The sequence below is a fragment of the Carassius gibelio genome, chromosome B2, assembly GCF_023724105.1.
Source record: "Carassius gibelio isolate Cgi1373 ecotype wild population from Czech Republic chromosome B2, carGib1.2-hapl.c, whole genome shotgun sequence".
NCBI lineage: Eukaryota > Metazoa > Chordata > Actinopteri > Cypriniformes > Cyprinidae > Carassius > Carassius gibelio.
In genome coordinates this window covers 17,064,549-17,077,133 of record NC_068397.1, presented here as the reverse complement: position 1 = coordinate 17,077,133, position 12,585 = coordinate 17,064,549, and the positions used below count along the sequence as shown (strand labels likewise).

The window sequence follows — 12,585 nt, the reverse complement described above, 5'->3', positions numbered from 1 at the left end:
ATTTTTGAAGTTGAAAATCAAAGCTTATTTAAATATTTTACAAATGTTCAGTGGTAAGCATTGATACATACACACACAAACATATATGTATATGCATGCTGTTGTTTACACTGTACATTTTTTAGATTTGTAACTAGATCTATGCCTTTTCTTTCAACAAGATACTAGCTTAGACCATAAAATGCCTTGAACAATTAACTGTATTCCAAGACGTCACACTAATATATATTTAGCAGCTTTTTCCCCCATTTAAAATGACATGCAAACAAATACAGACCAAAATTATGAGCATATACTGAGCGTATAAAGTCTTTTATTTTCATTTATAATGTCTCAATGATTGATGATGATACTGATAGCCGAGTGGTTTTGAAGCTCAGCATCATTAAGATTCACAAACAAAGGTTATCGTCATAGATAAAATCTATCTTGTCTTTGATGCCAGTATCTGATACAGTGTAAAGTTTTGTGTTTCTCCGAGCACCATCAGCAGTGCACTTTTAACCTTTATTCATCACAGTCATTAGATTAATTAGATAATTTTTTTTTAAGTTGGCACAGGCGTTATGAAAGGGCTCAGCCAAATTTTCCAAATTAACAAAATAGAAAATTTGTGTCATTTGAAACTGTGCAAATGTGTGCTGTGTCCTAATTAATGGTCATTCTAGCCTTAGCTTAGAGTTACACTGAAGCTGTCTCCCAAACCTACAACCTTTGTGAAGGAATGTCAGCTTCACAAGTCACAGTTTCCCTTTACACAGGGGATTAAAAATAAGGAGGCTTTATTTGTGGATAATTGAATTCACAGGTAGCTCCTGACATCGCTATTTTAATGACCTGCAAATGGAAAACCTATTTAAAATTTTGGTTTAGGGTTTCATGACTCTTTAAAGAAGATTTGACCCGACGACATGTATCAAGGAACATGTCCCTTCAATATTGCTTATAAAACTACAAATGAATGATGGCTGGGAAAGTGGAAAAGGTGTCCAAATACGAAACTTTAAAGCTTTTGGAAAAGTGCCGGAAGGAAAGAGACGATGCTTTGCACCGCGAGAATATGATGAGGGAGAAAATGAGACAATACGAGTCTCGAATGAGATCAACCGAAGCGCTCAAACAGAAATTAAAGCAATTGACTTTGGACAACAAGGAGCTGCGGAAACAAGTGAAGGTCTTGCGGGCTGAAATTGGTTTAGAGGCAAGTCCTAAATTTAACGGGAAAACCACCAAGGATATAATCAACGACCTGCACGAGAAGGAGCGCGAGTGCAATTCACTTGTTGAAAAAGCGGGTAAATTAAGTTTGACGATTGATGAACTAACATCTGAGCTGGCCAACACCGTGACCTCGAAGACTCTGCTGGAGGACCAGGTCCAGTCCCTGCAACAGAACCTGAAGGACATGACCAACAACCAGCGGCGTCTCCTGAAGCTCTGGGAGGACAAGAAGGGTCAGAGGGAGCAGCTGTCCCTGCCCGCCATACCGCAGAGACCCGGACAGAAACCGCTGGTGCATAAAGGCGTCCAGACGGAGATGTCCATCAGTTCAACCCAGATATTACCCACTAACGCATTCGAGACCAAGACCCGCCGAGAGATGGATAAAAGCAGAACCAGTCTGGAACGACGCAGCATCACTTTAGCGAATGGCTCTCATCGAGAGAAAAACGCTTTAATTCAGAATGAAGCGAAAGGAATACACAACTGACAATTATTATTTCACGAAACTTTTTTTGTCTGCCTACGCGTCATGCTGCTCAATGCCTCAACTTACTGCATTTACTTTAAAATAAATATATAGATGAGTATGTTTCAAATTATATAGCAACAACCTGATTGAAACAACCGAAACACTGGGTTGAGGACTATGTTACTGTACAATAATTATTTCTCTACTATTGACCCATTCTTACAGTTTTGACTGATGTTTGATGTACGTTAATGCCCACAAAAAATTGTGTATAATGAAATTCTTTTAACATTAAATATATATATGTAATTTATTCTGTTTTATTCTGATTTCCTCTGTTTAATTCGGATAATTTTGTAATTTGGTGATGCAGTTAATTATTTAATATTTTTAATGTTGAATAATCTGTCTCATTATCTTTTGAATTTCATAAATTTGCGCAGAATTCACATTTCTGGATGGGCCATTTCTTAAATGGGATAGCTCACCCAAAATGTAAATGCAGTCAACATTTACTCATCATAAATTCTTTCCAAACCATAATGACTTTTCTGAAATCGTTACTCTACAGAACACAGAGAAAAAAAAATCGAATGTTGATAACTAAACCTTTTAACGTTACATTTGATTTCCATAGTATTTCATTACACACATTTCTCAAAGTATCTTCTTTTTATGTCCAGCAGAATAAAGAAAGTCACATGCAGATGAGTAAATAATGGCGCATTTTTTTAAATAATGGAGTGAGCAGCTATCTATTAAAGGGTGATTGTATTCAGGCAGTAAATCAGACACACTCGCAGGGGTCCTTATGAGGTCCTTCGAATGTGTGGCGCGGGTAATCTTCACACTTTTTCCATGTTGATATGGATTTTGTTCTAGTGATGCTGGACTGAAACGAGAATGATAAAATGTTTTCGCTGAAACAGAACTCTTGGTTTATAAGAAAGGTAAGGACTGGTTAAATGTAAGTCGTGTTTAAATAACTGAAAGGCACCTAACCAATTAGGAAGTCAGTGTTTGGTCTGCAGTGTATGTAACGTTAAAATACTTCTGGACATCATCATGTACAGTTACAGTGACATGTTTAGTGTCTTCTGATGTCTGTTTGAAGAAGGTTAAATGAAATGGAATGAATGTTTAAAGTTATAATCGTAGAAAGATTGTGTTTGAGGCTGAAGAGATGTATGAAATGTGCCTATGCTAGACCAAATTTAATCTCATTTCAGGTTGTGATCTGGAGGGCTGTGGCGAGTATTGCATGGTCTGTGCTTCTCCTGCCAGTGACAACTGCAGTCTTTGTTCTCTTGAGTAGATTCAGCCTGTTTCACCCCATCCAATGGATATCAGGTGAGGAAACGAGTAAGTTACTAGTGCCTAACAAAATACAGAATTACAATACGTTAACTTGAGGACAGAGAACCCTTTAAAACCGTATTAATGAAATCATAGTTAGAAAAAGTTTAGTTCTTGATTGCTTTAGACAATAAATATTTTGTAAAAAAGTTTGCTTATGTTTTTTTTTTGTTTCGTATCATATTTAATTAATCTGGATTTTATGATTCTTATAATACAATGACATTTTTAGCTTGTGATGTAAATCAAAAAGTCTTTGTAACAGTATAACAAGCTACATAAACTGCAATCTGTAACCCAAAATATGTCATGGTTTTATGTAAATGCTTAGTTTTATTATATATAGCTCTGTATTTTTGTGTGTGTGTGTGGTGCAAAACATGCAATGACACAATATGATACAATAATGACTTTGAGATGTACAAATAAATGTTCCTCCAAAGCCTGATGTATCATATTTGGTATTCGCATGTAACATGTGATTTGTTTTTATTAAATGTGAATCATCAAGTGAACCCAAATTATTCAATCCAATCCAAACAAAAAAAAGGTTCACTTTATATAAACAGGTCAATATATCCCAGCAAAGAGATGGGTACCACAACCTGAAGGGGAAATTTAGATTTTACTTGCTTAAAAACGTATAAACTATCAATCAAGAGTCAAGAGGCATTTATTTGTCATTTGCTTAGTTAACGCTGGGGAAAACTGGTCACTTTTTTAAGTTTATTCTTAAAGTATAAACTATCAATCATACACGTTTTAAGATAATCCGCAACATGTTTTTAAGCAAAGTTTTGATCAGGTTGATTTTAATTGGGAAATTCACATCACATATAATACTGAATGCTTTACATGATTAATATCTGAATTGTATGTAAGTCAGCATCTCAAACATTGGTTCCAGATTGCACAAGTCTTCTTACGGCTTCAAGCACCATCTTTTCCCTTGTGGTGCTGTGTGGGGTGGTTCTGATCACTGGCTTTTTTAACTTGGAGTTCTACACTTGTGAGTAAATTTGATCTTTTTTTTTTTTTTTGATGTGCAAAATCATTACATTTGCAATTATTGCATTGTAATATAAAATGTATACAGATTATTTATTTATGTCACTCTTTGTGTATCCTTAAGTGGTTCCCTCTATTCCATGTTCACGCATGGCTCTCCTGGGGACGGTGCTCCACCCTCGACAGTGTGTTCATTCTTTGGTCTACTGCACCATGGGCATGCTGGTAATGTGGTGCGCTTCTGTTACCATCGGTGGACGTTACAGCACTCTAGGAACTCCCTGCAGGCAAAGCGAGAGGTGGGTTATGACCCGATTCTGTTTGACCCACATACAGTGATCTGTCATTTAGGGTTGTGCCGATAGATGAAAGTATCGTGTATCGACGATAGTCAGAGTTATCGACATAAATAGATTTCTCTGCCTATAATCAAGACGATATTAGGCTCATTTTCCTATTAATGTATTCGATAATAATAATAATAATAATAACAATTGATTTTATTAGGCTGCTTATTATAATTCGGCTATCAAACTTCCCAGCAATTTCACTTCAGCGCCGCATTTCTCTCTCTCTCTCTCTGTCTCTCTCACACACACACACACACACACACACACACACCATGAGCGCAGGAGCATTAGAGCCTGTAGTTGCTAAAGTTGTCCGCTTTGACTTGGATAACTCGTTAAATACATGAAATGAAAGAGATAGAAAATGACGAGCTGGTGTCCCACACATTTAATGGCTGGTACAAGGCAATGTGCTCTTCTCATACACGAGAGATTAACTCTTTCTTGGCGTTACAAATAAAGACAAAATAATAACAAGACGGCAGAGTTAACTTATCATAGTGGTTCTCATGACATGAGAACTACTATGGATAAGTTCGTTCTGCCGCCTTGTTATTATTTTCATGCACACTGCACTATAATGTGATTCATGCAGTTTTGGCCGTTGCAAAGTCTCCATCCACAGACAGACAGACAGACATCGTCTGCAGATAGAAGGTATTTCATTGCACTTTAACAAGTAATCTGAACGGCCTATATTATATATGTGCTATATTTTAAAGAGCCCTCACAAACTGAGTTTAATGCCACGGTTATGTTAGAACGCATCTCATTCTTGTTTCTGTGGTGGTGCGTCGGTTATTTCATGAAGAGCTCTGTATGACTGATGCAGCAGTTCAATTCAACTTTACTCATAATATATGAACTTAGCTGTTTTAAATACTTTATATTTAACATGTTCGTTTATGCCCATTTATAGTGTTAAACTGCTGGACTTTAAATGAAATCGATTATTGATTTTCACCGTAGACTGATTTTGCAGAACATTTGACTGATAACTTCTGAGCGCAGATGCAGTAAATTTGTCACAGGACACGCGATATGACCGTTGCGCCTGACTATGTATGAACTATCTGTTTTAAATACAGTATTTTTATATTTAACGTTAGTTTATCAGTATGTTTGAAAGTATTTTTTTTTTTTGATTACTGGTGATACCATAGGCTCTCTCTCGCGCACCTGCACAGTTTAAAACACCAAATAGTTCTGCTATGACAAGAACAAATACTCTTTCTCTTGCTCCACCCATGCATGATAATATCGTGTATTGTCGATCTCACGGCCGGACGATATGATGATTTGAAAAATGACCATATCGCCCAACACTACTGTCATTGCTCAGAGGATCAGGTTTCATTAATTGCATTCTCATCGGAGAAGCATTCTAGCAGTGATGGCGGCAAATAAATATCAAATCATTTAAAACTACAAAAGGAGACAAAAATGGAACAGGAGATTGTCATTTTTTACATCTTCACAAGGACTTGTACCACGGCAGATCAACATTGTTTGTTGCGGACAACTACTGATGCATAATGCTATGTAATATAATAAATAAGACTTTTCTTTGTCTTTAAGTACACATAAACACACACAAAACTGTAGCACATACAGTGGGAGGCATTCTAGCAGACCAATCACAGTGCTTGCAGTCCGCGTTGAATTCCCAATGCTGTTCTTTTTTTTTTTTTTTTTTTTTTTTTTGGAGAGGTGCACGTCAGGCTACGGCATAAGGGAGTGCGTCTATATACATGTACGGTGTAGGTCTGACGCAGAAGTATAAATCGGCCTTTACCCTAATACAGGCCAGAGGACCTCCAAAATAAAGATGAAATGTTGTCTCTGTGTTTGTTTTTAATGACATACTTTGCATTTTGAAAACTAACAATATGTGAATAATAACTGTCTTTATTTTATGTTTGCTCCTGTAGTGGTGAAGTAGCGACCTGTCTGAATGAGTATCATCTTTTTCTTCTCTTGGCTGGGGCCTTCATGGGATACAGTCATAGTTTCTTGGGAGTGGTTCAAAATATGTACTATGTGTCCTTTCAACCCATACAAGTAAGTATTTGGCTATTGAATTCAGATTAGTTTCTAAATGTTACATTTAGTGGTTAATATGAATATCATTTTATGGCTGATACCAGTATCTTTGAGAGCTGGCCGATGGCCGATATGATATATACACTGTATGATTTCACGCTGTTTAATTTAAAGGGATAGTTCACCCAAAAGTGAAAATTACCCCATGATTTACTCGCTGTCAAGGCATCCTTGGTGTATATGACTTTCTTCTTTCAGACAAATACACTCCGAGTTATATTAAATAATGCCCTGGCTCTTCCAAACTTTATAATGGCAGTCAATGAGGGTTAAGATTTTGAAGGCCAAAAACATGCATCCATCCATCATAAAGTGCTCCACATCACCCTGGCGTGTTAATAAAGGCCTTTTGAAGTGATGTGCTTAAGGAAAATATCCATATTGCTTTATAACTTTATAAACCATAATCTCTAGCTTCTGCCAACTGTCAATTGCGTGTTCATTTCAGATCTGGTGAGAAGTGACACCAGTCCCTTTAGGGACAGTATATGCACATACATAGATTGCTGCATGTAATTTAGATTTACTTTGCCTGAAATTTAGTCAAATAAATAGAAATATAAATATTTAGAAAATTAAATCTGCTTGAGAAAAGTAATTAGGAAAACCAGAATCATGAGGTTCACCCTTCAGAAGGGTGGAAGGTTCACAATTCTGTCAAAAAAATAAAAAGTTGTGCTTATCAGCCCATCATGGGTCATTTAATATGGCTAATATTTTCACCATGACAATGTATCACTAAACCACTAGTCTATACTGTTAATACAGTTTTTATTTGTAAAATGTTTTGTAGTATGATTGAATGAGAAATAGCTCAATCATTAATGCTTTCATGAATAATTTATCATTGCAAATCTCTTTTGTCCCTCCCAGCAATACAAATATCCACGGTTCAAGGGCTGTCTGCTGATGGTGGTGAAGTGCAGTGTTATTCAGGCCTTATATTCAGCCAGAAATTTTGCTGCTCTCTATTTCTTTTTTGGTAAGTTGATGACATTGATGATCGGATATGCATCATATAATGATTGTCTGTTCTCCTGATAGATTCTCTTGAAATGTTGTTTTATTTTTAAATGTTGTTTCTTAGGGTATATTCCTAAGACCTGGATCTCCAGCACACTTAATCTACAGATAGACAGGTCAGATTTGGAACTAAAGTCTACCAAGATCTGAGTGTTTACCTAATGTGAACGAAAGCACCATAAACCCATATTCAAGAATACTTGTAACTCTTATGTTCCTTTTGTAACTTTATAGTTCTCTTCAGTCGCTGGATTCATTGACTGGACTACTAGACTTCTCCCTCCTTTACCACCTGTCAATCAGTGGCACTTTTCTGTACCTAACCTGGTATCTCACTGTGCTTCTCTTCAGGATTTATGTCACAGAGGTACTTTAATGTGAAGGTTTCACTGTGGGATGTATCAAAGCAGCAGACATTTGTGTAGTACCTGTTTAGAAAATGATCCTGATGGCTGGTTGTGCGTCTTCAGGCCTACAGTTTTCCAGTGCAGTCCACATTTACTGAGGATGCGGAGCAGTGTCTTCCCAAAGTTTTGACTGAGAAGACCACTTTAGTCATGAAGGTTAGGGATTTTTCCTTTACTTTTCAGATTTTTTTTTTTTTTATTATTATTATTATTATTATCTCTAAGCTTATGGAAATAATGAAATCGTAAGTTATGGAAATTTCTATAAGGAATATACATTAAGTTAAACTTACCTATTAAATACTGCTTTAAGCAGAGCAGCTTATTGTGAGTGCGACCTCTAAAATGTATTATAAAAAAGATGAAGTCATGAAATCATAGTTAAAAGTGTGCTGAAACCCTGAAAACGGATCCTAAATGTCATTGCTTCCTGTTTAAAGATATTCTAGTTCCTTAACTGATTAACTGATTGTTTTACAGTTTTTGGCTCTACAAGACCTGGCTCTGTTATCACAACATTCTCTCTCACGCAGACTAGAAGTCTTCAGTCTGAGTCAGCCAGGTACCAACGAAATACTCTCAGAGAACTCTAAACTCATTACTTTTATACTGCTAAACCAATGGAACCTGCATATGTAGGTGGTCACCCTCATAACTGGAACGCCATCAGTGGGGAATGTCTGTCTTTGCTGAGTGAGCTGACACAGAGACTGGTGGCTCATCAGGATGCGGTCGCCTCCAACGGCCGAGTCAAGTCTCCGTCTGCCAGCAGTGACACCAGATCAGCCTCTTCAAGCAGCTCAGGTAACGTCCAACAAAAGGGCAAATCTGAACACAAGTCTGGTACTGCCCTTGATAACCTACAAGAGGAATCATATTGCTCCAGAGAGAGAGAGATTTTATTTTTTCCTGTTTTATCTGTAGTGGTGTCAGGAACAGAGGGCATTGCTGAGACCCCTCGACCCAGTGTCCCGCTAAGGACCCCTGGTTCGGTCTTCAAGTCATCAGTGGGGGGAGCAAACAGCGCTTTGACGGCTCCTTTCACCCCAGATGTGAACAGCCCTTTCTCTTCCCCTGCTCTTCGACGTCTGGTTGGCCAACAGGATCCCCAGTCTCCCTGGTCTGGTGCAGTACAAAGCCCCCATATCATGAGGAGAGGGCCCAAACTGTGGAGTGCCTCCACAGGTGAGAAAGCAATACTAAATACTTTTTTTGTTTTAGTTTTTTGGTTTTATAAATACATTTTTATGGTATCCCTCTGTTTGTAAATTTTTGTGAGAAGCATGTACACATTTGTTAACAATAATTTATACTGTGATATCTAGTTTATTTCTTTGTTCTCATTTCAGAGTCACAATCCAATGGCAGTCCTCTTGCCTCCCCTGCCCCTGCCTCTGTTCCTAGTCCTCCTGCAGCCAATCAGAAACCCAGCTTCCTGGCCCAGTGGCTACAGAACAGGAGAGAGCAGGTAAGCTTTTCATCTTGTCACACCTGGCCTGTAAATGAATCATTTATTTTTTCATAGTGTTTTCTTGGTTTCCAAGCATGTGTATCCATAGGAACCAAAACGGACAAGCTTTTGAGTGTCCAGTTCGGTTGCTGGGGGAAAGGGCAGTTCACGTTTCAGTGTGATATCATTACATGGCCTAGAGACACCTGTTAACTCATGTTCCTGTCATACTCTCAATTGTTCTGCTCAGGTTAAAAGCTTTTTGGCAAAGCGGGTGCTGATAGTGTATTTATTTAACAAGGTAAGGTTAAGCATGCATTATTTGAATGAAGGATTTGTTGATTTTTAGTTACAGAAATCATTAATGCATGCGTCTAGATTCTTCCCATGTTTAAATTCACACCAACATCATTAGTTTACCGTTCCTCTGGTTTTTCTTTCTGTCTAAGGTTGTGTGTTTAGATATTAATAATATTGGGGGAGCTGTAGATAAACTGGGTCTGTAACTACATAATTTTCTTTTTTTTTTTTCTCTCTCTGGGCTTTCGGGGGTGAATGGCTTTTGAAATACATCTGTATGTGTGTGTGTGTCTAAAATATATATAATATAAATTTTATTTCCTATATTTCAAGCTCACTGCTTCATCTGAAGCACAGTACAAAAAAACTTAAATGAGGTATTTTGAATAAGAACTCTGATCAAAATTAGAGAACATTTACAGATTTAACTCCAAGGTTTATGTTTACACTCATTAAGACAGTTGCATGAGAGGACAGGATAATGCAGAAAGTCAATTAGAAATTGGTTCAACACTGCAGCTGGAATTGCTTGCCAGTTCAGCGCTGAACAGGGTAAGGATCGGTCTCGGCATACAGAGTCTCAATGTTTAAGAGAAGATGAACTGAAAGCCCGTCCTGTAGTGACGAAGCCTCTCATTAGCAGACCGTCAAAAAGCTAAGCTCGGCGGAGCATGTTGTGTGAAGTGGAGAACTGGTACGAACTTCACTTTAGTGAGGAGAGCAAGTTTAATTTGTTTGGGTCTGATAGGAGACTTTTGTTCAAGATTAAACTGAGGAAAGATTAAACTGAGGAAAGACTAAACCCAAAGTGTGTTAAGAAGTCTGAAAGGTGGCGGAGGAAGTGTCATGGTTTGGGGGATGTTGTCTGCAGCAGGACTTGGGCCTCTTCTACAGCTAGATTGCAGGGTGATTGCAAATGTTTATCAGAACCTCCTTCAGCAACATGTGGTTCCTTCCATCTGTTTATCGCCCAATCAGCCAGCAATTTTAATGTAAGACAATGCCACGGTCACACTGCAAAACGGGTAAAGCAATTCCTTAAAGCTAAGAACACTGAAATAATGAAACGGCTGAGGCACTTTGCAGGACAGTGTGTCTGTCCTCAGGAGCAGGGTTGAACACCTATACACTACAGTCACAGAACTGTGGAAGAGACTGGAAGAAGAGTGGACCTTGATCGCACCAGTGTAGTGTGGGAAACGAACATATCCTGCGGCCACAGATGTGCTGAAGTCATTCGAAGCTGGGGCCTCTACACTCCCTACTAATTTCTGACAGCTGTAACCGTTCAGAATTTTAGTTGTAATCTTTCGTGCTACACTGTTTACGGTTCTCTAAATTTGATCAATGTTTTCCCCAAAATAAAGGTTTTTGTTGAAATGCCTGGGTTTTGTCAAACACGTTAGTATAACCATGGTATACCTGCAGCTAATATTCATTTATTCTTTGAGCGATGAAAATGTACTATTTCTGAAAAAATCAAAAATTAATAGATTATCTTTATGATCTCCACTGCATCTTCTTGCATGTGTCAAATCACAGTATTCTTACATTAGAAAGTGCATTTCAGTTATGTGAAAAGAACTTTCAGTAACTTTTATAATTTATATACATTTCTTTATCTTTTATACCCAATGTCTGAAGTTTTTTTTCCCCTCATAGTGAAATATTTTTATCTAATGTACAGCTTCCAGAAGCCTCTAGCCAAGCTCTGTTTGCTGACAGCCAGGCTCATATCTGGGCTCTCCAAGGTCAGAAAAGAGTAACTTAACTTTTCAGAAATGCCATCTCGCATGTATATTTGTTTGAATAATTAATTGTGCCTTTTGTTACTTCTGTTTTTAAGGACTGTCTCATCTGGTGGCAGCCTCTTTCTCTGAAGATCAGTTTGGAGTTGTGCAGACCACATTGCCCAATATTCTTAGCAGCTTGGTAGTCTTGCTAGAGGTAAAAGAAGTCATTTTCCACAAGTGTTAAAACTGATAAACTAGGGATCCAAATGAAGACAAGAAGTTGATTAATTTGGTTAATCTTACATTTTTAAATTGTAGGCTGTTGACAGACACTTCAAACTGCCACATGCCTCCAGCAAACCTGTGAGGACCATCTGCAGTATGGGAGACTCCACTTACAAGACTCTAAGGTTTGCTCTGAGGGCTGCGCTGAAGACCGCCATCTACAAGATAACTACCACTTTTGGAGAGCACTTGAAGTAAGTCCCGTCGTTATTTGCAGTAATTTCTTTCTGAGAAAAAATAAAGTGGATGAATTTGTTTTGGGAACCTGCTGTATTCAATAAGATACATGTTTATCCTCAATCATGTTGTTCATTTTCTTTGTTTACAGTGCGGTGAATATTTCAACAGAACATAGGAAAAGGCTTCAGCAGTTCTTGGAATTCAAGGAATAGAGCAGCACACAAAATCATCTTCTCAGTGTGTGTGTGTGTGTGCGTGCGTGTGTGCGGTTGTGTGTGAGTGAGGAGACCCAAAGACGATATGCTTTTTCTTCGAAAGGTCTGATATATGGGGGATTCGTGCTGTATGTCACTCAAGGCCTTACTTTACAGCCAAGTGCTGCACTTTATTTCCCACTGAAATCCATCCTCAGTATATTTAAATTTCATTATGCCCCCAATAACAAAAAATGGGGGTCAGCCCCCACCCTTTTGAATCTTGCATCATTGATTATGTGGTTACCATAAACACATTTGGTGTATTTGTTTGCCAAAAGAGAATACATAGTGTTAGTCAAATGTTATATTTTGGAAACCTTAATACGTTTAAATAAACTTTTTTGTAAAATGGCATGTCAGTGGCTGCAGACAAAGTTTGGTGTGCATTTCCTCTGATGAACGGCAGGTGTCGCTGTTTGTGTTCTGCTCTTCACAGCAGT

At 37.9% G+C, this 12,585-nt stretch overlaps 2 protein-coding genes across 3 annotated transcripts; both read left to right on the top strand.

Annotated features, from left to right (window-relative positions):
• The first annotated feature begins 188 nt into the window (after positions 1-188).
• On the top strand, positions 189-2,236 carry zgc:113691 (uncharacterized protein LOC503529 homolog). Its single transcript, XM_052549508.1, has one exon. The coding sequence runs from the start codon at positions 962-964 to the stop codon at positions 1,709-1,711; it is 750 nt and encodes a 249-aa protein (XP_052405468.1). The 5' UTR covers positions 189-961; the 3' UTR covers positions 1,712-2,236.
• Positions 2,237-2,476: 240 nt separating this feature from the next.
• On the top strand, positions 2,477-12,499 carry ndc1 (NDC1 transmembrane nucleoporin). 2 transcript variants are annotated; one of them, XM_052549499.1, is made up of 18 exons: positions 2,477-2,643; positions 2,923-3,043; positions 3,957-4,058; positions 4,182-4,356; positions 6,339-6,468; positions 7,384-7,492; positions 7,598-7,649; positions 7,768-7,900; positions 8,004-8,096; positions 8,421-8,502; positions 8,580-8,744; positions 8,865-9,125; positions 9,290-9,408; positions 9,641-9,691; positions 11,378-11,441; positions 11,537-11,637; positions 11,742-11,902; positions 12,037-12,499. In XM_052549499.1, the coding sequence occupies exons 1-18, from the start codon at positions 2,605-2,607 to the stop codon at positions 12,098-12,100; spliced, it is 2,022 nt and encodes a 673-aa protein (XP_052405459.1). In that variant the 5' UTR covers positions 2,477-2,604; the 3' UTR covers positions 12,101-12,499. The 2 variants fall into 2 exon arrangements, with proteins under 2 accessions (XP_052405459.1, XP_052405460.1); XM_052549500.1 differs by lacking the exon at positions 9,641-9,691.
• Positions 12,500-12,585: the final 86 nt, after the last annotated feature.

Coding starts and splice junctions, on each gene's coding strand:
- zgc:113691 (XM_052549508.1), top strand. CDS start 962: ATGATGGCTGGGAAAGTGGAAAAGGTGTCCAAATACGAAACTTTAAAG.
- ndc1 (XM_052549499.1), top strand. CDS start 2,605: ATGTTTTCGCTGAAACAGAACTCTTGGTTTATAAGAAAG. Junction 6,469..7,383: donor TGTCCTTTCAACCCATACAA/GTAAGTATTTGG, acceptor TGTCCCTCCCAG/CAATACAAATATCCACGGTT. Junction 7,650..7,767: donor CTTAATCTACAGATAGACAG/GTCAGATTTGGA, acceptor GTAACTTTATAG/TTCTCTTCAGTCGCTGGATT.